Source organism: Poecile atricapillus, chromosome 1 (assembly GCF_030490865.1).
Source record: "Poecile atricapillus isolate bPoeAtr1 chromosome 1, bPoeAtr1.hap1, whole genome shotgun sequence".
NCBI classification, from domain to species: Eukaryota; Metazoa; Chordata; class Aves; order Passeriformes; family Paridae; genus Poecile; species Poecile atricapillus.
The window spans coordinates 159,654,192-159,682,034 of record NC_081249.1 but is presented as its reverse complement, the minus strand read 5'-3'; the positions used below and the strand labels follow the sequence as shown (position 1 = coordinate 159,682,034).

The following is a 27,843-nucleotide window of genomic DNA, read 5'->3' as shown; positions in this document are numbered from 1 at the left end:
TGCTGCACCCCTACCTCCCTCCCACAGAGCATGGCAAGCTTCCAGAAAGACTGCTTTAACTTGGGCTGGGCAGGAGAAATGTTTCAGCCTTTGATGCTTTGAAAAGTGTTTACAGACATTAGCAGAGTTGTACCCTTTGTGTTGTACATTGAAATATGAGAATTCTTCAGTGCCTCTTCTTTTGGACTTTATTCAAAGTTATAGTGTTTGTATAGAGCTTATAAACCTTTATAAGTGTACACCTGTTTTGTTCTCGTAACATTCTGGTTCTTGCTATTTCTGTTAAGCTAGGAGCTGTCATCCTCTGTCTTCATAGACTAAACACTGATCTGTCATAGCAGAAATACAACTAGAAATGTTGCTTGGTTGAAGTAATTTAATTTTTCTTCATTTCTTGTACTTCATTTGATTTAAAATGTGTGTCTCACTTTTTACTCTCAGTAGCGTGTGAGGTGCCAGGTTTGTACAGAATTCTGGTGTGCTGCTCCTACAGGAAAAGGAGAAAATACTGGTAGCAGGTTACTAGTATATATAGTTTGTATTGTTAGCAACATTTCAACTAAAATGCTTCTAAATCAGCAACGTTAAGGTAAAGCATTTCAACAGGAGTAGTCACACAAGGTGATGTGCTTTCTGTCTTTCTCTGGGTTAGTGTGAAATAGTTTGTGGTTCCTGATGTGGTACATGATTTACTAGAGCAGGGTTTTTACAGGTATCACCTTTCACCTACACAGAAAAAATTATACTAGTACCGCACTAGTGTCTGCAGTATAGAGACTTCTGTGAAGACCATGTAATATAATTGTTTCTGTCTTCTTTGGAAACAGGCAATAGTCAGTAATGAAGCCCTTTCTGTGGGCTGTGTTAGGCTATGTGGGACTTGCAGGCCAGCTGAGCTACTGTCCGTGCCCACTTTAGTGGGTTCTGATGGAAAATACGTTTGGCACAAGGTCAGCTCATGCCATTTCACATCAATGCAGTTGACCTACCACAAATTCCCAAACACAGACAATCTTGACAATCTACAATGTGTACTTTTGTCCTGCTAGAGTGCAGATGTTTGCTAATGTTTCAGAATTAATAAACTTTCTTAGATAGTAGAGATATTTAATCTTTAAAGGAAGAAGCTGTCTGAAAAACCTGCATGCCAATTGATGTGTTTTAAGAGCATGTGGCCAGAGAAGAGATTTGAGATTACTTTAAGTAAGATTGAGCGGATTCTCAATTTCGGTATTGAGGTTTCGTTCAAGACAAATTGACTTGAAGGATAAAGGATAGGATAAAGCAACCTGTAGGGCTGCTTTCTGCCACAAGTAAGCTTCTGTTAGCTTCTGTTAATGCTCAGGTTATTGCCTAATTATTGCATAGTGGAAAAGTTGTGGTTACAATACTGCCTACGTGGGGGAAAATGTGTTACAGAGTATGCATGCTTCTCAAGTTCATGTTGGCTAGCAGCGCCTAAGATTTCTTAACTGTTTGTCCATGGACACTGGGATTGCAATAAAAAGAAGAAAAAAGGCGCCAGTAAAATATTTCTGAAGCTTTTTAAGACTTCCAAGCATGGCTTCCAGCTGGTCAGCTTAATATTGTATCATATAAGTGCGTTGGCAAACTCAGGCTCTACATGGGCGGTGGAGAACTCATTTGTCCTGCAACTAAAATCTCTAGAACTAAGTACTCTGTGCAAACAGATGTGTCACCCTTATAGAATAACTGTGTTCGGTACCTCCAATCTGAAAAATAGTTTGTATTTTCTAGGATCATAGCTGTATTCCTGAAAATTTTCTTTTTGTTCAGGGCATGGCAGCATCGAGCCAATTGTGGGTTTTATATGCACAGCTTTGATCTTTCCAGGATCCTTGGAAAACAGAGCTGTTCAGGAAAAATGAGTCTGTAAATGTCAAAGGAGAGACAAGGTCCCCAGGGTTTGGGCCTTTTCAGGCACAAAGCCTGCTCCTCCACCTCACTGCAGTTCCATGTGGCAGGATACCAGAAGCTTCTTGCCAAATACAACTTACTAACATGGGAAAGCTCAACACCTTGCTGTTCAAATTATTCCAGAGTTTTAGGGTTAATCTGAGAGCACACTGTAGATGGACAAGTATGGCTACTATAGCAGGTATACAGGCAGATGTGAGCAACTCTGACTTGGTGGGAAATTTGCAGACTATAGTTTTATCATAGGCTGGGCTTGGCTAGGAGCTTGAAATGTTCTTGAGGACCTCTTATTGAATGAATCAGAGTCTTCACAGAAAGATGTATGAAGATGTGATCTGTGAAATTATTCATTTTAGGACACATTAGTAAAGAGCACATACACACTTGCAGCATCCTGTCTCTCCCATTGTGCCTTGTGTTAGGTGAAATCTGTAGCAGTGTTATATTGGGAGGTATATCAAAGTCCTGTTGAAGGACAGAAATAACTTCAGAACTTAGTGTGCTCCATTCCATATAGTCCCATTTAGTACCACTGATGAAAAGTAGGTATTCAGGATTATTCTGTTCAGTTTCTTTAGCTCTTAAAGGATTCTCCTATGAAGAGACATAATAGAAGGTAGTCTGACTGCTAGGCTGCTATTCTGGATTTTCAGACTAACGCAGAGATAAATCCTTCTCATAGTGCCTTACAGTATCTGTTACTGGGCCATGTAGGATCTCATTATTATCTTGAACTCATGGAGTCTGTTTCATAGCACTCTTGACATCATTTCTTTATAGAGCTGGCTTCAGTTCAATTGGGCCAGAAGATGGTACTTCAGTGTTTATGGCTGCCACCTCCCAGAGGAGTTTGCCAAAGAGTACGGTAGTCAAACACATCCCATCCCTCAGGTGGTACCCCCTCAGGGATACCTCACTATCCAGGTAAGAAAATGGATGCCCTAGCTCTATTTGTTGCTTTCTAGATGAAGCTGAATATTTCTAACCAAAGCTGGCTATTTCTAACCAAAGGTGGACACCTTATAGCTGGCTGTCTATCTTTTTCAGTGAATGACAAGCCTTGCTGTGCTAGAACTTGAGCAGTAGTCCAGCTGCTTTAGCAGCAATGCTGTTAGAAGCTTTTAAGGTGTTGACATGGAGTGTGACCAGTCAGCTGACTTTTGCTAGTGTTTCTTGCACTTGGAGCATTCCTATTTGATTTTAAATTTAAGAGCAACACTTTGGTATGTGGCTAATGCAGCTGCAGGGAATGAGGGAGAAGACTGTTGCTAGTCATCTGCAGTTAATTTGCACTGTTTCTTAGTCTACCTTATTGCCTGTGATTTATGTGACATACAAATCCCTCTATTTAGCTGAACTGGCTTTGAGTTTTAGAAGAATAGATTAAGACCTATGGATGTTGTAAAACCTTGTGCTTTTATACTGGTTTGATGTAAAATTCAAAAAACAATGCAGGAGAAAAAAAAATAGCATTTTTATGACCAGTGAACAAGAGTTCCATAGGGAAGCTAGTGTATTAAAGCTCAGTCAGAAGAGCTACTGAATTACTGCTCTAAAGCTGAGTACTTGGCTATCTTGTCCAGTGTATGGACTCTATGGTGAACTTCTTAGAGATGTGCCTAATGGCAGGATAAATATACTGACAAAGTAAATGTTAATACTGTTAATAAATAAGAGCTTTTCCATAAAACTGCACAGACTACACTTCACTATATTTCCCTGAAGACTATTCTTGTGTTTGAGAATTTTAGCGGAAAATTATTTTGCTTTTTCTTCTGAACACAACAGAGCTAATTCTTCTTTTCCACGTTTGGTTTTGGGAGGTGTTTCCTGTTAACCCAGGTCATTCAGTGACATTGGGTATGGTTGTCAGACTCTTCATCTCTTCTAGCCCTATAGCTTTGGATATAACCTGTGTTTTATACAGTCATTTTTATAGGATTTTAATACTTTCCATTTTTGTAGTACTTCATACCTGTACCTTTCTTCATTATATTTTGAGGGAAGTGAGAATAATTTGGAATAGAAGGCTACATGGCCACTTTGGGGTTTTTTTGGTTGGTTTTGTTGAGGTGGGTTGTTTTGTTGATTTTTTTTTTGTGGTTTTCTTCGGGCTTTTTTGAATTTTGTTTTGTTGGGGTTTTTGTTAGTTTTGTTAGTTTTGTTTATTGTTGAATTTGTTTTGGTTTTGTGTGTTTTTTATTTTTTGTGGATTTTTTCTTTGGTTTTTTGTTGGTGTTTTTTGTTTTGGTCTTGGGGTATGGTTTTTTGCTTTGGTGTGGGTTTGGGTTTTTTTTTTGTTGGTTGGGGGTTTTTTGTTTTGGTTTCTTTGGTGGGATTTTCTCCATTAGGAAGAAGGAATTAGTAGCTTGTAGCCTGTTGATTCTGGATATGTGCCCTTATATTCTGGTTGAGTCTCTAGAATTTGGTACTTAATTAACTTGGAAATTTTAGTACCAGGGGAAACCTTTGGAAAGTGTTATATAGATTAAAAAAAACCATCTGCTACAAGTGTTAGTCTTTTCTAGGGATTAGTTCTTTTGACAATTCATCATGAAGTGAAGGATTTGCATAACGTTGTCTTCATGGAAGCTCTGTAGATACCTTGTAAACAAGGGGAATTAGACTGTGTTCTGGGAAGTAGATGTGCAGGATCTGGGGGTTTTGATAGTTCTGTTGTTATGGCATTTATTGGAATGGTGGGAGACACTGCTGCTGCTCAGTCATGGTCTTGGATCCGTGTGGTGGTTTTCATAAAATACCTCAGGTTTTGGGTTTGATGTATTCAATGGGATTGAAGGCTTATATGAGGGACTTGGAGGTTATTTTTCATAGCAGGATTTTTCCTAACACAGGGTATAAATGTTGAATGACTTCCCTTTAGATTTGAGGGTAGTCTAACATGGGGCCACAAGGGCCACGTATATTCCATGCACGTTTGTTTTTCTATAGTAGTAATGTACTGTGGAGTGGTTCAAGTGCCTTTTCTTTTAAAGTGTTGTCTGTATAGATCACACCTATTAAACTTAAGCACTGTGCTTTTTCTTGGAAAAGCTGGTGTGCACTGCAGCTTTTTTGTGTTCTTGGAAAAGAAATATGGCTTTCTGCACTATTTCCTGTGGTCTGTGTGTAGAGAACAGCTATGCCATATAACATAGGGTGAGCTCCAGCCTAACAGTGGCAGAATGGCAGAACTTGTGCTAATATTACAGGAGTACAATAGATGCTTTTTGTTATTTGTTTTATCTGTTCTAATGTGGATAGATTCAGAAGAAATTTTATGCTACCACTGTAAATGAACTTTGGAGATGGAAGGAAGTATTGGATGGAAGGCCAGTATTTTTGTTTTCCTCTGGAAGTACTTACACTGCTGTCCTTTTCATTCTTCTCATGCTTGACCTAAAGCTGATTTCATGTTTTATACTGACCATATTTTTCCATTTTTGATTATAACTCTCTTAAAATGTGAAAAGGGGCTGCTTTACTGTTCTTATCACACGTGTTCACCTGGAGGAGGTGATAATCTGTCTGGTTCTGTAAGGTTTTTTTATATCTGTATGATATTTTACAATTAATAAACACAGTAATATTAGCTGAAACTAGGTGACTGCTACTTTATGTGTACTACTTCCTGCTTGAAACAAGAGGTCTTCATCACATATATATATATATATATATATATACATATATACATATATATATATATATATACACATATATACATATATATATATATCTGCATAGGGAAATATTTCTTTACCCCTTTGTGTTGCTTTTTAAAATCCCAAGGAACAGTTAGCTTTGATACTGACTTCTACTGTAAAAAGAGTCTGCATGAAACAGATGGAAAATATAGTTCACGCCCTTTGTTGCTATGTTGTAAAGCTACTGAACTGTCTCCATGGAAGTAGATTATAAACATCCTTAATATAATATGCTTTGTCAAAGCTTGCACATTCCTGAACTTCTAAAGAAATGTGGTGTTTGTATGTGTTCCTGATGTTTTTGCTCTCTGTCTTCAATCTGCCGTGAAGGCCTGCCAACCTATTTGTACTGTACAAAGGTTCAAGTCTTTTTTTTTGTTCTGTCTCTTCTTCACTGATGCTTTCTCTTGAGATTTTTAAGAGCAAAGATGTGCTTTTTGAATTTCAGTGCCCATGGTATCATAAAAAAAGAAAACAGAAGGTTTTATATTCTTGCTTTTTTCAACAATTCAATTATCTTGACACAGTAAGTTTCATTGAAACTATATAAAGGTAATTTTTTTCACAGTTCTGATTTTATGGTGAAGGTGCCACAACTAGTTCAGAAGAACGGCCTGATGAACACGCTTTTTTTTTTTTTTCTCAGCAAGACACAAGAATAGCTGTCAAACAGGATATGTACAGCTGTCTTTTTAATGATTATGAATGCTATTATGATGACTGCATTTGTGATAATACAAAGTCTGTATGAGCTAATATGTAAGTAGTGTTAATACAATCCCACAAATCCTCCCAGTGATTAATATGTACAGTTAGATAATACATTTACCCAGGCAGCACAAACTTAATTTCTTCATTCTGGAGGGATAGCCCTGATCACATTCTTTAAAATAACCTGTTGATCTGAACCAATGCTTTATAAGTTCAACGACTGTAAATCATAATAGTTAGGATGCAAGGAATTTTAGTCATGTGACAATAGTGCAACCAGATACAGTGAGCAAGGTATAAACAAAGTAGAACAGCAGTTGTGAATTACTTTTCAGAAATTGCTCTCTGGATTGTCTAGGGGGGCAGGGGGCAAAGCTCTTGCAGTCAATGCTGCTATTCTTCAGCAGATCCTTCAGCTAGTGTCAGAGTGAAGTTGGCTGGTAGTGTGCTTTTGTTCTCACTTTCTGTCACAGTAGATTTTCTTTGTATGGCTAATGTATTTAGCTGTGATAACTCTAGAGAGAACTTAAACTGGTTTCAGTAGAAATTTGGCCTCTGGAAAAGTTCTGTGTGAAAAAATACAGGGGTAGATGTGGAGCTTGAGTTAGGGAACCCTTCTGGGTCTCATGAGCCTAGTCCCTCACTGCAACAGGGCTTGAAACATATCAGAGGAGATGAGTGCAACGTGACCATGAACTGAACTGTTGTTCCTATGCAATTCTTTGCATATGAAATAATACCGTGTTCAGCCAGTCTTACTAATTTTTAGATACATAGGCACATGCTATTGCTTTCTTGTTCTTTTTTTTTTTGTTAATGGTAAAATAGAGTTCATGGATAATTTTATTGACTTAGTCAACCAGGCATTATCTTGAATTCTCCTTTAAGAGGAAAGGGCTTGTGTGTTTCTGGCAGCCTTCTGACAGGAGGCAGTGTTTTGGTTTGGTTTTGTTTGTTGTTGTTGCCTTGGACAAGATCCATTCTTCATCAAAGACTTCTGTCTACGTGGATTTCCTATGAAAAGTCACACTAAACACAAAACGAGAGGATGGGACCTTTTGTTCTGTGTTGTGTGAACTTTAGAGACAGTTGCTATTTCTGCAGTGTCTGGTACACCATTGAGTTAGTACTGGGGGAAAGAAATTAAAAGCAAATTACCAGATACACGTGATTCTAACAGCTGTTAAGGAATCCAATGGTACCGGCAGCTAGCAGTCTTTTATGGCTTTCCTAAGTGTTAAAAAAGTAGGTTTCTGTAATTCAAAGTGCATTTTGACTGAAGAGAAGAGGCAAGAATTGGTATTATGACTTCCCATCTCTTGAAAGTGAGTTATTGCAATTAATTGCAGGTTGGCATTACGTTTGAGGACGTGGTTCTTTTATATGGATAACTGTATATAATTTATGCTATGTGGATCTACTATTTTATAATTTCTGTAATTTTAAAATCAAGGGACTGCTGAAGCTAAACAATGGGAGCAATTCCATTTTACTTTGCATGCTGTCTTGAGTAAGATAAATGCCTGCATAAATGCAAATTGAATTTGTGGTTGTATTTCGGGCCTGTTTTTGGAGGGGATTGGATTTGTTGTGATTGTTTTGTTTTGTTTTTCCCCTGATGCCAACTTATTGGTAATTCATACCTAAAGAAAAGAAATCGATGCTGGCTGCATGACAGTTTTTGCATGTTAGGCTTAAATGAAACGTTGATATACAAAGTCTGTTTCACAGCAGTCTTTGAACATTCTCTATAGCCACAAGTTTTCTGAGAGTCCCAGGTGTTTTCAGGTTTGGAAAGAACCACTACTCCAGCAGAGCTTTTGGAGAGGCAGGCCTAGGGGGATGTATGTATGTATGTCCTGCTGAATAGTCCTTCCCTCTTCTTTAGGTAATGTTTGTGCAGACTTCAAAGACTGCTTGAGGTCAGCAGATCATGTCCTCAGATTATCACACAGGGAGTCTGAGAGGGTAATGACTCCCTATCCCTGTTGTGTGTCATTTTCTTATCTATACAAAGGGAATGGGCAGTTTTTAAAATTAGGGTGAAAAGCACTGCAGCTCAAGTGTTAAACCTCGTGAAAGTTGCTGCTACAAGCTCAGTGGTTCTTCTGATCTCTTTTAAAGGTTGACAAATGTAAACACATGAATTACAGCCGGATTAAGCTGTTGGTGTCCCTTTAGTTGTGAATTCCTGAGTGCTGGATGTACCTTATAGAACAAATAAATGGTCTGATGAAAAAGCTCCAGGTTCGGAGAGCTGGTCTCTTCAGCAACCTGAATGTGTGGGAGGAGGTACGTAGCCATAGCCATGGCATCAACTGATAAATCTCATATAACAGCACAAAACTTCACACACTTCAGTGACAAATACGTAGCATGTCTCAAATGCCAGACTTGAGTAGGAATTATCCTGGTATTAAGGCAGCTGAAATGTTTCCATATTAAATTACAAATAATTCTGTCTTTTGGATGTACCAAAGAGTTGCATGTTGTTCCTGTTGTGGAGCAATATTTTAAATAGAGAGATTTGAAAGTTCATCCATTGAAATAGTTGGTGTATTCTCTTGGCTGTATTTTTATCAGAATGCTGAAAATATCTGGTATTTTTAAAAACGCTAGTCAGTATGCAAGCCATGATGTTGCATACCAGTGGAGCCTTGAAAAATCTGTATTCGCCAGAACTGTACTGAAATTCACTTCATCAGAGCTCACACAAAGTTCAGCAAAATTGATCATTGGCGCCTTGTAGTTTTTTGTTAGTTAGTTTTTCTGGGGGGTGTCCCCCTGTTTCATTTAATTACATCTCAGTGCAGATGCTAGTTCATCAGTTCATTCTGTGTGTCAGGAGGGACTAAGGTGTTTCAGTTAACAAAATTGGTTAATTCTGTTCCTGGCTCTAGAAAATTCAGATTAATTAGGAAATCTAAATTGCAAACTAGAAGGAAGAGTCATAATAAAACCTACATGAAAACTGTTCAGATATGTTTGTCCTTAGAGTTTTCCACTGTTATTCCATTATTTTAATATGATGTTAATTAGAAGGTGATATAATTTCTTCAGTCACTTACTGTAGCAGGAGATTGATCAAGAGGAAGATTCTGAACATGCTGCAGTCTGGTTCTACCTTGGTGTGAGTGCTGACATAAATAGCAGCTGATCATCTGTGCTGCGGTGTAGCCTGTGTTCTTTGGCTTTATTTTTCCAAGATATTGGTGGTTCCGAATGTATTTTCTTCATGTAAAGATGAATGTCTTCAGTTGCTTTTAGCTTGATTGGGGATTGACTGGTTTCTGTTTGCTCTACATTTTCATTAACATTGATTTAGTAGTAGTGGCAACATTCATGCTTTATAGCTGTCAGGGGAATCTCAAAGATGATTTTGTAGTATACTCTCTGTGTAATATGGCAGAGTTGGAGATAATGGTATTGTACAAAACAAGAACAGTAAAAATGTTTTGTTACCAAGGTGAGACTAGTTGTTGTGTGTTGAAAAACAAGCAAAAGCATCCAGCTTGGAAAAGGCATTGAGCTTTGTCTTGTGTGAGTCTGCACACTGAGTGTGACGTGCTGCACACCTGTGTCTGGGCTTTGGAAAAGCCTGCAAAATCTCCTTTTAGGCTACTGCATAGGTGCAAGAAATGCTTAAAATCTGAGAACAGTTTTCTAAGTGTTAGTAAAAATAGATCTGTATCTTTGTGTCTGTGGAAGTTTATCAGTTGCTGTCTCCAGTGTTATGCCTCTACTGCATATGCTTATCATGAATATCATGAATAACAGAGATTTTTTCCAGTGTTGAACAGGTGTCCTAAGGTAAGAGCTACCCCAGCTCATTCAGACAGAGAAGACATCTTATTCTTTCTCTGTGAAACTTTTTGTTGATGCACAGATTTGTGATTCTTGGGAGAACCAAAGGATCATGCTTTATATTCTTCCCTTTTTTAATGAGTTGTGGTCTTTTGGATGGTAAGTCATCAGCTACTTACTGCAGCTTCTGGAGGTGATGAGCAGAAATTTATCAGCTGAGATTTTTGCAAAGTCTTAAATGTTGTTCAGTTGTTGTGGTGGTTTGTGGTTTTTTTTTGTTTCCTATCATGTTTTGTCTCAATGTATTTTTCTTCTACAGCTGTAAATCACATATAAAATATAACAGAATCTATAATAGCATCCTTTAGGCAACTGTTACATGAAGAACTTACTGATTTGATCATAGCTAGAGAGAGGTTCAATCAAAAGTAAACTGAACTAACTTGTCTTTTAATACATTTGTTACCACTGTGGAACTGAAACTGCAGGAATATTTCTGTTGTATTATATTAGATATAATTCCTGGAAATGGTCACACTTGAGCTTCCAGCTCATGTTTAATTTCCCAAGCTGGACAGTTATTCTACTTTTTTGAGGTGAACAAAATGTTCTGGTGTTATGAAAAAAGGATGTGTTTCTTAACCACTTCATTAAATATGTACTGTTGAAAGAAGGACAAGTTGAAAGCCAGTTTTTGGCGTGGAAGTAGGCTCAGAAAATGCTTTGAGTGTTCAAATAATTACTGCTTTTTATTTGGCGGGCTTTGAAACTCAAGGGGAAATTTAGTATGTAGTGAAATTCATCCAGTTTCTTGCATTGCTCAAAGTGAAGGTACAATTTGGTTTATTGTAACTTTTTTAATTATCCTGCATGGTCCAGTCCCCTGAATTACTCAAGTATGATTGCCATGTGTTTCCAGCTGTCAGAGGAGTATCAACCTAGTAGTATTTTGGTAAGACACAGCTTTCTGTTCTCTAGCATTGCTTGCTAATTAATTTCAATTCTCTGTGCTTTACAGCTTTTCCTCGCAAAATAAATGTCACTACTACAACTTTTGAGATGCAAAAATGCAAAGCAGAAGAGGTGCATAGCAGAGCAATGGATATCTTCCATAGTTTACCTAAGAGGTCTAGGACAGAGGTGGCATTTTAATGCAATACAGCTACTTTTGCTGTAAAATTTGTGATGAAAAAACTCTATGCAAAATATTTTTAAAGAAACTTCAAAATGTCTTTACTGTTTGGGTTTTTGTTTTTCTTTTAATTGTGTGTCATCAGTGTCCTCTGAGACAGTCATGCTATGCTTTTAACAAATGGTCTCCTTCACTTTTGTGAGTTTAATGAATCCTGGAGCTGCACAGTGGGAGTCTTGACAGACTGGAAGTTGCATTAAACAGCTTTGGGTTTTTATTGAAAACATTGTCCTTGGTTCAAAGGAAAGGTAATTATGCTGCCCTGAAATGATAGTGGCCCCTCCTTTATTGACAGCACACCATCTGGTTGTGATAAATTACATAGCCCTGGCAAGCCTGCAGCTTTTTGGCAGCAATGGGTGACGTAAAAGCTTTATGTCCAGATGGAAGAAAATAAGAAATAAAGATAGTTTTTATAAATTACACACTTCCCTGTGTTTGGTGTCATGGTTTAACCCCCAATGAGTCACTTAAGTTTTTGGAGTTTTTTAGATATATCTCTAAAGGAAAATTTCAGAAAGCATGATGGTGTATAGGGGTTTTTAGGAGCTAATTCTTGCTGCAAGGTAAATTCCACTAATCTTCTGAGGGAGAGCTTGAAAAAATGATGATGGAAATCTTGAGTATTTCAGGTGTAATTGGCACCATTTATTTTACTTTACTACTGTTAGTTTTACGCTTAGTGTAGTTCTCACCTAGCAGTATGAACAGTGCAGATTATTAAAGGGTTTTTCCTCAAGAATTGGTTGTACTTAAATTTTTTTGTTGCTGTAGGTTCAGGAAGGTAGCTTCTTTTTCTGAAAGCTTGCCAAGTAGTCAGTTTACATCTATAAGTAAAAGTTCAGAGTGCTGTTAGGTAGTTTGCTAGTGAATATGCTCTGGAAGCTGCTACTTTTTCTTGCTGTCCTAGCCAAAGTATTATTTCTTCTTCTAACCTGTTTAATTTTATTATACCATTTAATGATATGATACATTCATGCTCAGCTCTTATGCCCAGCCTAAAACAAACATTTGAGCCAATGGTGATTATTAAATAGAAATGTCTGCAGGAATCTTGCGGGTAGAGGCAGTTTTGGTTCTCATAATGTCTGAATTAGAGCTGTAAGCAGGTTTAACTGTTTGCTTGTAAAATATACTGCATGTGACTTCCTATAGTGTCTGATTTGTTGAGAATGTTGGCTGGTACGTACTTCCAGGCTTTATTTCAGAACACAATTTTAAGTTCTCTTGCTACACATTTCTGTTTAGGGTTTAAAAATGTCTTCCATTTGTTGTTTTTATTTGTTTTAAAAACATAATCACAGCACACTATGATGAAGCTTATTCTTGACAAGTTCTTCTGGTATCTTTTGTGAGGCTAGTTGCTGCAGAGGAAAGTGTCATCAACTAACTCTGCAAAGCATTTCAGTCTTTTATTTGGGCTGAGGTAGCAGTAATACCACTCATTACTAGTTCTTCTTTTCCTACTACTGCTGCTTTTGGAGTTAGATCCTTGCAGTTTTATTTGCACAGTGTGGCATGAATAACATTTATCTTAGATTTAGATGTAAAGAGGAAACACTTTGAACCTGGCATTGCTATGCTTGTTATTTCTGTGGCTAGGCAGTTTGGACGTGGATGTGGGGATTTGCCACAGGTTAAAATAACTCTGAAGCCAACTTGAGTTCTTACTAAAATTTGGTCAAGAATTTTATGTATCATGAGCAAAGTGCCCTGGCAAGTTTGACTTACATTTTGGTTGCCAGGGTACATAAGAAACGGATGTGTATTATTCTGGGGTTTGGCAGCTTAGACCTTCACCTTTTGTGGGCAAAATGCCTCAGCAGCTTCAAGCTGTTTAGGCTAATGCCTCATATCTAATATGCACAGTTCATGGATGAGCAAAAGTTACAAAGTGCACATTATTAGTCTCTCAAACCAACAGACTTGAAATTTTATCCTCTATTGTGGAAGACAGCTTAAAGTATGAGGTAGAACTAAATGTAAATAATTGTAGTGTATATTAATTAATGTGTGTAATGTTTTCTGCACCTAGTAAATTGTAATTCTTTGATAATTTTAGGATTTACCAAAGAGGGAAAGAGTTTCTGAAAACTCAAACTAAGAGGGTGCTCAAGCATTGGAGCACACTGCTCATGGAGGTTGTAGAGTCTCCACCTGTGAAGACAGTCAAAACCCCAACTAGACCCAGTTCTGGGCAACCTATTCTAGGTGATAGTGCTTGAGCAGGCAGGTTGGACTGACTGATTTCAAGACATTTATTCCAAGCTAAAGAATTTGTGAAAAGTGAAAGTGGTACCTTCCATGTCAGTAACAGCTCTTTTCACCACTTAGGACATTTTATATTTTTGCACAGAGAATAATAAATCTGTGGAGCTTCTTTTACATTCCACCAAAGATTTTTTCAGGGCCATAGGAAAGGTGCAGAGCAGATGTTTCCAGAGTCATTGTCTGTGCAAGATGCATCCTAAAATGACCTCATTGTATTAACACTTGTAATGATATAATTTCCTGATGATTTATAGGTGATTTATGTTTGTTTGCTTATGGCCAGTTCCAGCCTATGGTCAGAGAGCTGACTTGTCCTCTGATGAGATTCCTTCTGATGGTCTTTGACAAGCCAGTACAACATGTCAGCCCATCCTACTAGACCTGGCCAGTTGAAGATAATTCTAGCATCTCATTTCTTGGACAGACCCTAGATATGTTACATACTCCCAGATCTGATTGAGCAGAATCACATCTGGAGATCATCAAAGTATTTGGAACATCTGTCTGGAGTTGAATAATGCCCATGTGTAGAGCACTGTCACACAAAGGATATGCTAATTAGTAAGCAGGCAAGACCCAAGAGGACATTCTTACCTTGCTAAATAGGCTGTTTTGTGCCATGTACAAGTTGTTAGAAGTTCTGGAGTAGCTGATTACTGTTTTTCAAATTTACCCATTGTTTAGATAGGTTTCTTGCATCACCTTGGCCACTTATGTCTTTGAAATGCTATTTTCTTCATTCATTCACCCTGTAGTCCTGAAGTACCAAAGCAGTCCAATACGGTTTCCTTCAGTAAAAAACTTCTCTAAGGCAAATTCCAGTTTTCATTCCTGCTATACTTGTATACCTCATAAGGGTCATAGTCAGTTTCTCTTCTCTTCTCTGAGGATTACTATTTTGGTGATCTTGCTGCAAAGGAATGACTGACAGCTTTTAGGGGTTTTTTTTTTATTTTCCTCCTAATGGTTGACTTTGATCCAAATCTTCTTGAATTTTCAATCTGTTTTTGTACTTCAGGACTGAAACTTCCAATAACAGAGAGCAATCAAGTCTTGTTAAAGGCTTCAATTTATCACTGGCTGCAGTCACTCCATGAACTATTAGGATTGATTACAGAAGTCCTCTCTAGTAGTAGAAGCATGGTCTGCTAAAATATTCTAGGATAGCCCAAAATGACTTAAAAATGTCTTTCAGACACCTGCAGGTCCACTAATCTTATATTTCAGTCATGGTTTCGTCAGAATCCCTGCCACTGGTATAGTATATGATAGTGATGCTACATTTGATAAAGTAGACCTCTTCATATGTGTTTTAAAGTCTTGGACCCAACTGTTGGCTAATTGTAATGATAGAGACTGATTGGAATCTTCTATCCTGATTTTTGGATCTACCTTTCTTAACACTTGGTATGTTATTTTCATGCATAATAACCTTCTTCTGAGTCCTTAGTAGGTTACTGAATTCTGTAGTTTAAGGGACTGTAAAGGGTACATGGAAGGCTGAACTTTAGCCTTGTCTCAATCACGTGGGGGAAGATGCGGGCTGCTATACAACTGTGCCAACTACGAAGGCAGAAAGTATAGAAGTTGATTACTAATGATGTGTGTGCATCCAGAAGATGAAACCTCCATGCACACAAGATAATTAAAGAATTGGGTTATCAAGAAGTAATTTTCCTTCCATTTTAATGAGTATTGATTAATAATTTCTAAGTTTCAGCTATCAACATTTGAAATGGAATTTACTAATTTTATGCATTTGCAGCTGTTACTAAATGTTTTGTGTATGATTGTTTTAGGAGCCAAGGTTTGCCAGATTTGAGGCAGGATGAACCCGTCTTTTTTTCTGTAGGATCAGTAGAATTCTACTGGTTTAATCTCTTTCTGTTTAAAGCCAGAATTTTCAGGATCTTGCAAAAAGTATTTTTGCTGTAGAAAAGCTGACTCCCGTAGTTTGATAAATATTGGCTCAGTTTAAATCAATTGGTTTTAATTCTGCCTTTACTAACTCCTTAATGTTTATTCATGCTGGTCTCTTTAGCACATGTATCTTATTTCAAAGTCTTTCTGCTCACTTGATGAAGCCTGCTGTTTGAGGCAAAAGATGACTAATCAAATAATTATAATGCTATCATGGCTGTGCACAAAGGAGCACCCATTTTAGCTGATTTTATTACAGTATCATTTTGTAATGTCTTTGTGTCCCCATACTGCAGAAACTCTTTGACATGACAATGCTACTACTATGATATTTGAAGTATGTCTGCAGCCAGATCTTTCAAGTTCTTTCATGGTCACCAACACAGATATTTAATTAATAAAGTAATAAACTGTGAAACGTGCTATTTTGAACAATTAGTAGGATCCTCTGGCAACGTGTGTCTTTCTGTAGTTAAAGGGAGCTTATGTGAAAGATGGGGACAAACATTTTGGTAGGACCTATTGCTGTAGGACAGGAGGCAATGTTCTTAAACTAAAAGAAGGTAAATTCAGAGTAGATATAAGGAAGATTTTTTTTTTGCAAGGGTGGTAGAACACAGGCTCAGGTTCCCCAGAGAAGTGGGGGATACCCCATCCTGGAATCATTCCAGGCCAGGTTGGATGGGGCTCTGAGCAACCTGGTCTAGTATTAGGTGTCCTTGCATATGGCAGCAGTGTTGAAACTAGATGACCTTTAAGGTCCCTTCCAACTCAAACTGTTCCGTGATTCTAACAGTTTGCATCTTTCCAGTCACATCAAACAACATGACTTCTTCTTGGTGAGAGCTGCATCTTTTTATGATGAAGTTCAAGGGGAGAGCAGGCTGCCTGGAGTTCTCTAAATGCAGCTGGTAGTTGCAAACAAAATCAGAAAGTGCAAATATAAAAATACTCCTCTGGGCTCTGGAATATGCCAAAGGCTTCAATCTCACCAGTATATATAAACTCAGTGAATACACAATACATGCACCCAACTGTTTTTTGGCATGCTGTTAGACTCCACTGGAACTATTTAGTTTGATAGCTAATGCAATGACCGGTACTTAATATTAGCATAAATTTTGTTTCCCTGAGACATTTTAATGCCAAGAATATCAGCCATATTTTTTCTTTTCTCCTTTTTCTGTTTCTGATTCTCTTTGGCTTTACTGTTGCCAGTTTTTAAAATCATATTTAGCTGTTTTCCTTTCTCCTTTAAAGGAGATTTTTACCATCACCTCTACAGTGGCTCCGTACTGAGTCCCGACATAATCCAGGCAATCCCCTGCATACAGTGTTGTTAAAAGCCACAGTTATGGGGCTAACTCAGAATGGTTATGAGCTAAGCCCTTCACTGCTTCTCCTAAAATAAATCGTTGTTTCTGCTGCTGCCATATGGCCAAGGAGCATGAGCTTGCAGCCGTCTTTTGATTTCCTCATCTACGTTTTCAAGTGCGCTGACTCTTAAACCAGTCTTCTCCCCCCATGTTATTTGTAGTTTCTTTCCTGAGTGATGAACTCGGGAAGCATGCAAGTATGTCAGAAGAGTAAATAACTTGTCTCAGCTGTCCCGTTAGCGTCTCCTGGGTGAATTCAGCACAGCCTTCCTGTGTTGTGGTGCATCCCTTTTGTGGGGAGCACAGGCTGTGAGCAGGTACTGCGGCAGGGGACTCATGGGGTGCAGCACTGGCCTCTAGTGGAAGGTACCCGGCCCTTTTGGTGACCTGGGGCCTGAGATATACAGCCCAAAAACTCTTCCCATTCCCAAATTTGCGTTAAACCCGGATTCCCCGTCAGCCCTACAAAAAAACCCAGTGAGTTGATTCTATCTTTGGACTGGCTTGCTGCATACTATTGTTTGAGCTATTTAACAGTAATATAATAGCGTTAAAGAATTATTCTCATTACTTTCTTTAGGTTTCTCTTTGTGCTTGGAGGTTCTCTTGGTATTTGCTGATGTGAGGTTGTTCTTTCTAATGTAAAACTGGGAGTATCTAGTATTCTCGTCCATACATTTTAGTATTATCTCTCTGCAGTCTCAGATTACATTGTATAATTGTATATGATAGTTTTCTGAAGATCTGTAATGAAAATCTGCAGATGGCATCTGAAGGGCAGGATGTAAAATTCTTACTGTAAATATTGGCAGTGATGCATTGTCCACATAAGCAAACTTGGAGGAAGCAGACTGAAACGTGGAGTCACCTTGTAGCTGGAACTTAAACAATAAAATAGGAAAAGTATTCTGAAAGATAAGAAATCTGTAGGTACTGTATAATAAAATTTTATTTATTACTTTTACAGAGTGACCTCTCAGAAGAAACCAGCAAAACTTTGCTTTATACATCATCTTGTTTATGATCTGGTGTAAATCTCTTCTTTAGGCTCCTGTAGGAGGTCAGCTCTCCCTTGCTCTGTGTGTGAGGGATGCCTTTGGATGGGTTGTTCAGGTGAATCACTGTTGATCCCTCTCTCTGCCTTGGGATGTGAGTTCGTGTCATGAGTCTGCTTTCTGACAGGTGACGTTACAAGTGTCTTAAAATCGGCTTGAAATCAACACGTGCTTGGTCTTTAAACATCCATTACAGCATTTTTAACAACATTGTGCTCTCCCTGTCTCTTAGTGCAACTTTTCCTTAAGAGGTAAAAGTTTTGGCATTTAATCACTGTTGAAGTGGAATTTTTTTTAGTGTTCTTTTTTGGTTTAAAATCTCGCTCTACTTTCTCTGGTTTTAAGTACTCACTGTAGCCCCTAATAGGTGCTACTCTGTTTCTAATCTGACCCTTGCTTCCTGTCAGATATTCATAAATTGTGCTTGCCCTTTCTGCTAGTTGGCAAATCCGAAAACATTTTGCTATTTTTTTTCATCATGCAATATTACTAGAAGTCATGCTTGACTTGTGTTTTTCAGGAGAAGCCTTCAAGAGGAGAGTTTTCTATATCTTCTATGAAAAACATGTTTATGGCAATTAAAGCGTAGTAATGCTTTTATGTCTTCTCAAAAAAAAAAAAGGCATTGGCTGTTGTGTTAGTTTTTTTAATGTTGAGGTATTTACAAGTATAATGTCCAGAAAACAACTTGACTTATTATGTTAACATTGCAAAAGATCTTCATAAGCCCTTGGGAGGCAACTTAGCTTCTGAAAGCTTAGTGGAGAATCTGTTAAATCAGCAGAAGAATATTGAATTCCTGGTTGAGATTTGAAAAATGCTTGTTTCCAAAACAGAATATGCTGAATTATGTCTTTCACTGAAACAGCCAACCAAAAGATAGAAATGTAGGAATAATAAACAGAATGAAATTATAAGCCTTTGCAAAAACAAGGGGGTTTTAATGTGGAAAAATTTACAAGCTCAGTTGTATAATAGCATCACTCTGACTTGAAGAAACAAACTTTTAGAGAATGGTATATGTAACCAAGTTTTCCTTACCAGTTTACTTTGATTTAAGCACTTCCCAACATCTGAAAATACAGGCTTTTTGAAGCAGAAATTGTATCTTCTTTGGCCCACTGATAGCAAGATATATGGAGAAAAAGCACTATCCATGTTAATGAGATAGTGCTTTATCTTCTCTGTCATTGATGCTAGTGCTCTCAGAAAAGCAACCACAGAGTATTAGAGCCTGGTTCATATCCTTGCTGTGTGGGTTGTATGTTGCCATCGTCTGAGAAAACAGGACACAATGGCATCACATTGTTCTCTGTGCCATTGAAGTGGATTGTGATTTCCTTCTGTTTGTTTTGTTTGTTTTCTGTGATGGAAGACATTTAATTGTATACATGTCTGCTAAAAGTTGTAGTAAGCTTACATGGTCTGGGATTTCTGTAAAATTGGGTTATAGGCTGGTAATGGAGTTTGGGAACAATGGTGGATGCTACAGAACCTGCCCTTTACACAAACTCTTTTTATTCCACACAACAGTCAGTAAACATTAATGCTTAGGTTATAAAATGCCTTTCAGCATTATTTATGAAAAAGCAGGTTGAGATCTGCTGCTTTGATCTCCTTTCACCCTGTATGGATGCTGCTTTCCATTAGGACTGACCTGCTGAGAAGCAGCTCTGTGGAGAAGGACAAGGGGGTGCTGGTGGACAACAAGCTGTCTGTGAGCCAGCAGTGTGCCCTGCCTTGTGGCCAAGAAGGCCAGTGGTATCCTGGGATGCATTAGGAAGAGCATTGCCAGCAAGTCAAGGGAGGTGATCCTGCCCCTCTGCTCAGCCCTAGTGAGGCCACAGCTGCAGTGCTGTGTCCAGTTCTGGGCTTCTCAGTCCAAGAGAGACATGGAGCTCCTGGAGCGGGTCCAGGGGAGGGCAATGAAGATGATCAAGGGACTGGAGCATCTCTCTCACAAAGAAAGGCTGAGGGAGCTGGGCCTGTTCAGCCTTGAGAAGAGACAGCTGAGAGGGGACCTTGGCAATGCACACAAGTAGCTGCAGGGGGGGTGCCAAGAGGAAGGATCCAGGCTCTTCTTGGTGGTGCCAGGGAATAGAACATGAGGCAATGGGCAGAAGCTGATGCACAGGAAATTCCGCCTGAATATGAAGAAGAAATTCTTTATGGTGCAGATGACTGAGCACTGTAACATTTCCCAGAGAAGTTGTGGGGTCTCCCTCTCTAGAGATACTACAAAAATGTCTGGATACAATCCTGTGCAAAATGCCCTAGGCTGACCCTGCTTGATCAGGGAGGTTTGATGAAATGACCCACCTTGGTCTCTTCCTTACCCGTTCTGTGTATACATGCACTCAGAGCTGCCATAATCCCCATGAGCATTTAGTTGGCCAAGTACCTTCTTTTAGTTAGCTTGATTTTTATTTTTAGTTCTAAGAAAGACCAAAACTTGTTTAGTTCAGGGAAAGCATTTGTACAAAGAAGAAAAAAGTTTTATTGTATTCTCTGGATTGTGGCTATCAGGAGAGGAGAAGACAAAACCTGCCCAGGTAAGCAGTCCTACAAAATTCATACCCCTCCTAGCAATCTAGTATCTGCAGAGGTCATGCAAACATCAGTAAAGTTGTGGTATTTGGCAGAGTAGACTGATTGCCAGATAAATCTCTTCCTTGACTTAAATAAACACTAAGATAAATGATTCTGCCTCAAATTAAGGATGGCACATCTATTAGTAGTTAATATAATGCTTCTCACCTCCAACACCTGGCAAGAATTCATAAGATGGACCAGCTTGAAAAACAGTGTGAATTACAATGGAGACTGAAAACAACTTTTCCACAAAGTATTAATAGAGTGTTTTCATCTTAAAGGTCCCTTATGAATCTGATATTAACTTGCTATGATCTTCTTACAGTGATTTAAAACATCTTTAATGTGCACCTGACAATCTTGTTAACTAAACCTATTTCTTGTTAGACACACTTGAGTCTTACCAGAGGCTGTGTGCCTACTGTCAGACTACATCTTCACAAGTTCATACAGAATTCTTTCAAATCTCTGCTAATAAATGTTTTTATTTCCTTGGTCACATAATGAAAACTGAACCTGAAGATGTTTGATTGGTTACAGCATGAGGTGTTACTGAGGGACTGGGTAATTGGGCCAGTAAATATGTATCACAAGTGGAATGATTCTGCATGTACTGAATTCCAGTCAATTTGTATGAAGTTTTTTTTTACTCGACATTTTTAATTTCATCATTAAAAACAAATATGTTAGTTTTCAATCAGTTTGTAAGATGAAGGCATGAAATTTCTTAGTTTAGCCTCTCTTTCCATGTTGACAACAAAGTAAATGTGTTAAATCAAGGCTGCAATAATAAAACTCTAATATTAGTGTTGAGCATCTACAAGATTGGTTAATGAAAGAATATAGAGTAACTTCATCATAGCTGCCTAATGTGAACTGGTATTTGTTGACCAACAAGAGCTTGTGCATACAACTTACAGTTTCACTGATAAGGAGTAATTTTTCAAGATGTGTCATACTATTTTGCCTTGAAGTCTTTGTAAGAACTAATTAAAAATGTAAACCTTTCTTTAAATTGGAATATCTTTGTTTTAGATCCAGGAGGCAGTGATCCCTAGCGTGACAAGCAGATAAAATCCTGCCTGTGTGTGGTTTTGCCTGTCTGAAGTTGGTTTGCCCCACTGAGTTCAGTGTCAGAGGGTAATCTGTCTGTGTAATGCAACATGCTTTTTATTTCTCAAGAAGCCATGCTGATGAAGTGTTGCACTGTTTAGAACAGATTTGTGATTGCTCTCCAATTACTATGTAGAGATCAAGGCATGGGGAGGAAAACAAGTACATCCTGGTTGAACTGCATTTTCTTTTGTGTCCAATACCATCTATGATAGCTTATTTATCAACCTTAATACATGACAGAAATGTTATAAATACTAGATTTTTTGTGAGGAGGGTAACTTACACAAATTCTTGGGGTTCTTTGTTCTTTGTAGAGATGATTTTTTTTTTTAACATGGAACTGACACAGACATCAGCTCTAAGAACTATCCTTTTTTTTTTTTTTCTTCCCCCAAAGGCCAAGTTCATCCTGGCTGTGCAAAAATTTTCAATTACTGACCAATTGTTGTTTATTTATTAAACTGACTTCTGCAAATCTGGGTTGTATGAGAATCCTTAAGTATCTGGACTGTTAGTTTAATCATGAGCTTTTATGAGAGAGTGAAGTTAAATACAGATGACTTTCTCTGTTGATGTGTGTCATTGGTAAATCCATTGCAAAAGGAGTTTTGATGTACTGTGGTGGAATGTGCAGCTCCCCTTTTATCCTGCTGATAATTATAGCCAGTATCTTGAATTATAGTTCAGTAATCAAATTTCTACTTCAAGAAGAAATGTGCTTAAATATCTCTTCTATAATAACAGAATCACACCCTGGGTAAGTTTGGAAGGGTCCACAGTGGGTCATTTGGTCCAACCATCCTACTTAAGCAGGGTTACCCTAGAACACTTTCCACAGGATTGTATCCAGACATTTCTTTAATATCTGGGCCCCTCAGTTTAGGAAGGACATTGAGATGCTTGAATGCATTCAGAGAAGAACAACAAGGCTGGTGAAGGGTCTGGAACATAAGCCCTGTGAAGAGCAGCTGGGGGAGCTGGGGTTGTTTAGCCTGGAAAAGAGGAGGCTCAGGGGCGACCTTATCACTCTCTACAACTACCTGAAAGGTGTTTGTGGTCAGGTGGGGGTCTCTTCTCCCAGGGAACCACTGACAGAAGAAGAGGACACAGTCTTAAGCTGCACCAGGGAAAATTTAAGTTAGACTTCAGAAAAAATATTCTTCACTGGAAGAGTGATTGGGCACTGGAATTATCTGCCCGGGGAGGTGGTGGAGTCACCATCCCTGGATGTGTTTAAAAAAAGACTGGACATGGCACTCCGTGCCACGGTTTAGTTGATGGGGAGGTGTTAGGTCAGGTCATAGGTTGGACTTGATGATCTCAAAGGTCTTATCCAACCCAGTTAATTCAGTGATTCTGTGATACCCAGTGAGGGAAACTCCACAACCTCTCTGGGCTATCTGTTACAGTGCTCAGTCATCTGTGGGTGATCAGACTTGTGGATGTCAAGTCTGCCGATGTGTTTTCTAACCCAGTCCTCCTTCACCATGGGAGAGTCATCTTTACAATACTCCTTTACCCTTCCTGGTCTTCTGGGTCAGAGATTCCTCAGGACTGGTGCTGTCAGTGAAGACCGATGCGAAGAAGGCATTCAGTAACTCTGCCTTCTGTGCTTCCTGTTTTCATTATAACTTCTGCCTGTCTGAGCATTAGGACCTCTAAAGCAGACACCTTCATAAGTGATGAAGTATCATTCAGAGAATCACTGTATATCCTGAGTTGGAAGGGACCCACAAGGATCGCAAAGTCCAACTCTTACGTGAATGTCCCATACAGGTATTGGACCCACAACCATGGCATTATTGGCACCATGCTCTAATCATCTGAGCTAATCTCAGGGTCATTGTTTTATCCTCTGGGAAGCTGTTCTGGCAAAGACATTAATTTACTCCAGTGGTTGCAAGGAACATGCATCTCATGTGCTTTCAGATTCATAATGGAGTACTTTCTGTAGGGTGTTGGATTTTTTATTTTTTTTTTCAGGTACATGCTAGCTGCGTTTTTAAAATAATATTGCTTACATTGTATATTTGTGATAGGAGAGTGTTTCTTCCCTTTAGATGGCATGTGAACTTTACTTCTGATACAATGACAGTGTATTCTTTAGGACGTATATGTGCACTTTAGACTAAATGATGGCCAGGCTACTACAAGCAGGGAAATGTTTAAGAGCAATCTTGATATGACTGCAGAAGGGTATAGAAGTACAGGAAAAGTTATTAGTTATCCTCTAATTTCAATGCTGCTCTGTCAGTAGCTAGTTCAAGCCATTTACAGGACCCATGAGGGACTTGAGATAAGTTGATCTGATAAACATTTCTAGTTTTTTTAACCTTTTGAAGAACTCAGTTCCAGTAATCATCCCTGTCTTCCCCCTTTCCTTCCTTTGCTGAATGTCATCACATTCCAGTTTCCTAGATGAAAGGACATTACCAGAATCATTGCACAACTTCTATGCAAGTACAATTGGCAGGGTAGCGTCGCATCTGTCCTTTTTTGTGTGGTCTTAAAAATGCAGCTGCATACTGCCAAAAAAGCCAGTTGCTGGAGAATTTATGCAGTCCTGACAATTTTTCTAGGCCTACAGTTGAGCAGTTGTGGACAAAGCTCTAACCTTCCGGAGATGCTTGGGCTGGGAATGGATTTAGAGGTCCTGTTTGGGTGCTCAAGTAGGATTAGCAATGATACCTACTCACTGCTGTTTCCAGCACTGCTTGGTTTGTCTTTGTGGTCCCAGAAAACAAGGTGGAGCTGTACTAGCAGTTGACAGCCTGCTACACCAGTGTGTACCAATGGGTCTGAACCAGCGAACATTAGTAGAGCCAAGCACTGGATATATACTTGCTGCATAATATTGCAAACCCTATTCAATTAGCATGTGGGATCACTCTTCTAAGTGTAGGATTTTGTAGTGGAGTAGGAGACTAAACATGGTGAAGGGTACTTGCACAGAAGGCAGGGAGAAAGGCAAGCAGAGGAAAAGGAACCTGTGCTCAATTTTTGTTTGATTCCCGATGCTTTGCTTCACCACAGCTACAGTTCTCTTCCAATAGTAATGATATGTGATGGGTAGTGAACCATTGGGCAGAAATGCCACTTAATATGTTTTCAAGTTCTTGGTAATATTATTGCAGCCACACGTTTTCAAACAAGTAATAATTTCATTAAATTGCTTGATGGCTCTAGAGTGAAGTAAAAGCTGATAGACTTTTGAGACCCACAAACCTGAAGAAGGCAACATCTTCCAAATACGTCAGTTGCTTTTAATAGGTGATTACATCTCTATAGAGAACTGAAAGATTCGTTCTTGAGACTTGCTTACATTGCAAAGCATTCTTCAATCTGCAAGGACAAATCTAGAATCATAACCTGTTTTTATGGGAGTTTAAGGAAGACTGTGAAGCAGTTGCTAACTACAAATTAAGACTGATCTTTAATCTTTAGTCTGGAAGGCTCCCACTAACATGGAAAAGGGTATGAATGTATAGAGGGGAAAACCATAAAGGTGATGAAATTCCTTCTGCTTCATCACTTTAAACTCCATGCTTTATGGGAACACAGAGATGTATGTATGATGAAAGCTTCATTCCTTGTCCTGGGAGAGGGGCTCATCACAGCAGCTGTGTATGTTACCTTACTACGCTATATTGGTGGAATCTGATTTGTATTTTGATACAATTATACATCACTGACCTGACATATCGTAAATTGGTGCATTTCTGTGTAGGAGATGTGCAGATGCAGCTTTCTCAGAAGGTACCAAAATAGCTTTTTATTCTGCATGTAGTTTGCTGTGGGCAGTTATGTATTTATTGATTGCCTCAATATTCGAAATGCAAGTAGTAGCTTTTGGTCCACTATTTTTAATAACTTGCAGTAAGCCTGGTTCTTTTAATTTTATTTAAATAAAATTTAAATAATTTTAAATTTTTTAATAAGTTTGTTCTTTTCAACTTCATTTTGCAGTCTGGGTTATTTAAAATGACCAAATAATTGGTTTGAAAACTCAAGAGAAAGCTGGGTCTGCAGTAGAGGATCTGATCTGATGTGAATAAATTAAAAATTTAATTTATTAAATTCAAGAAGCCTTTGTGTTTTGCTGAAATCTTACTGCTTTTTGGGGAAGAGGAATTAATCTTCTGGAGAAGCTCTGGGGGAGAAAAGATTAAGAAATAATGCTGTTAATGGAGAAGAAAAGATGTCTTAAGTGGCAGTCAGTGCTATTAAAAATACTAGCTTCTACCCACTAATGATGGCCAAGTTTTGCAAACTTAACAGTTTTCACCTTTTTTTTTTTTCTTATGCTCTGCCTTTGATGGGATTTTGCTTTTGATTGCCTGGTTGTGGGTGGAATATCTGCTACTCTTGGCAACAAATACTATATAGGTTCTTAAAATTACATTTGTTCTGGCCTGGAGCAGAGCTGTGTGGGTGTTGGATGTTTCTTTGAGACCTGGAATTCCTGTTAGTTAATCACCTTATGTTATCTACAACTTTAAAGGAAGACTATTAATGTCTAGCTGGCACCTTCACTATGTGGCATAGATCTGCATGCTGTACATTTAATGGTTCAGTTTATCAATCACCCACCTGGGCAAGGCAGTGTTTGGGTAATCAGTTATCCAAAAATATACTTTGTGGACCAGAGGCAAGTAAGTTAAATGTTACTTATTATAGTCTCATCAATGGCATAGTGCTTAATCTCTTAGGCACATTAGAGTATTAGCTGATCAAAAATTTATTGTGATCTGCTTAAGTGAGATGATGTGACCCTTTTTCTGGGCAATACAGTAATATAGTACAGTGTGCTAGGCTAGACTTTAATTAACTGATGAATAGGTTGTTCTATGCATATATCTGAACATCTGAAATATTTAAATTGTACTATCTGCCTAACATCCTGTGTACTAGTTTTGACAAATATCAAAGAATCCGTATGGAAATGGTTGAATACGTGAGAAATTGGCTGCTGCCACTTAAGTGAAGTGAGCTGGATTATCAGAAGTAATCAGTTTAATTTAAACCCAGCTCATTTTAACTGAAAAAGGTTAGGGAGCAGCCACGTGATAGTTCAGCAAAGAGATCTAAAGAGGAAAGTAGTAATTTACAGTAGTGCAAGCGAGCAGGATAAAATGTGGTGAACAACACCAGCTGATTCAATAGGTTTTACATGAATTATTCAAAGTGTAATCAAACTCTTCTTCAAGATGCAGTTACTGGTGAATTCTGAGAAAACTTTGAATCTTGTTTAAAAGCAGGTAACTGCCTTTTTTTTTTCCAGGTACCTCTTGATTGAAATAAAACCTGATATGGAAAAATTAGGCAGTGCTTGGACTTGATATTTGTGCTTGTCCTGGTCCATTCAGACTTGTCAGGAAATGCATGATTAATCTTGGCTTACATGAAGGAGAAGATACTGCAAATCCTAATTTGCATTTATTTTTAACGCTTCCATAAGCACAAGCAGGACATTAATGTCTTGTACTTTAGTTTGAGGTCTTGTATTGCAGTTATGGATGTGACTTATGATAATTGAGTTTAGTCTCACCTTCAATTCTTTTCTAGGGAGAGCACGTGTGCAGCAGCTAGCAGAGAACACAAGATATTTCAGGAGACGACTGAAAGAAATGGGCTTTATCATCTATGGAAATGAAGATTCCCCTGTGGTGCCTCTGATGCTGTACATGCCAGCAAAAATTGGGTACGTGTGACAACATAACTTCTTACCCATCTTCTTTAAAGCTAGGTTGGTGTAAGAATATGAAGAGTTTTCTAAATATAAGAAAATATTTGTTGGATTTTTGCTTTTATTAACATTACTGAGTCTTATAAAATATGGAACCTTCTATAAGTGATCTTGAGAAAATCGAGGCTTGTAGCTTGGGTCATCAAGAAACCACTTCAGGGAAGCAATTTTGCCTCTATGTGTCATGTTTTAATGGTTGAGTTGTGTGTTTCCATTATATTTATATGTGAAGTGTATAAATGTGCTAAAGAGGAGCTGAAATTGAATGAAAATTGCAATTAAAAGTCACTGGAGGAAGTCTTTCAACTAGCTCTTGGATCAGAAGGAGCCAGTATTTTCAGTAATGAACTCTGAAAATTAGGAAAGGAAAAGCAGCAGGGCAAGACATGATGGGACACAACAACATGTATTTAATGAA

The 27,843-nt window shown here is 38.3% G+C and overlaps 1 protein-coding gene across 1 annotated transcript in view; it reads left to right on the top strand.

The window, feature by feature from the left end:
- The window catches only part of SPTLC2 (serine palmitoyltransferase long chain base subunit 2), a 71,894-nt gene that overhangs the window by 36,610 nt on the left and 7,441 nt on the right, over window positions 1-27,843 (top strand). Inside the window, exon 10 of the mRNA XM_058829782.1 lies at window positions 27,245-27,380. Within this exon, the coding sequence (XP_058685765.1) occupies window positions 27,245-27,380 (136 nt within the window). The remainder of the gene's footprint in view (window positions 1-27,244; window positions 27,381-27,843) is intronic.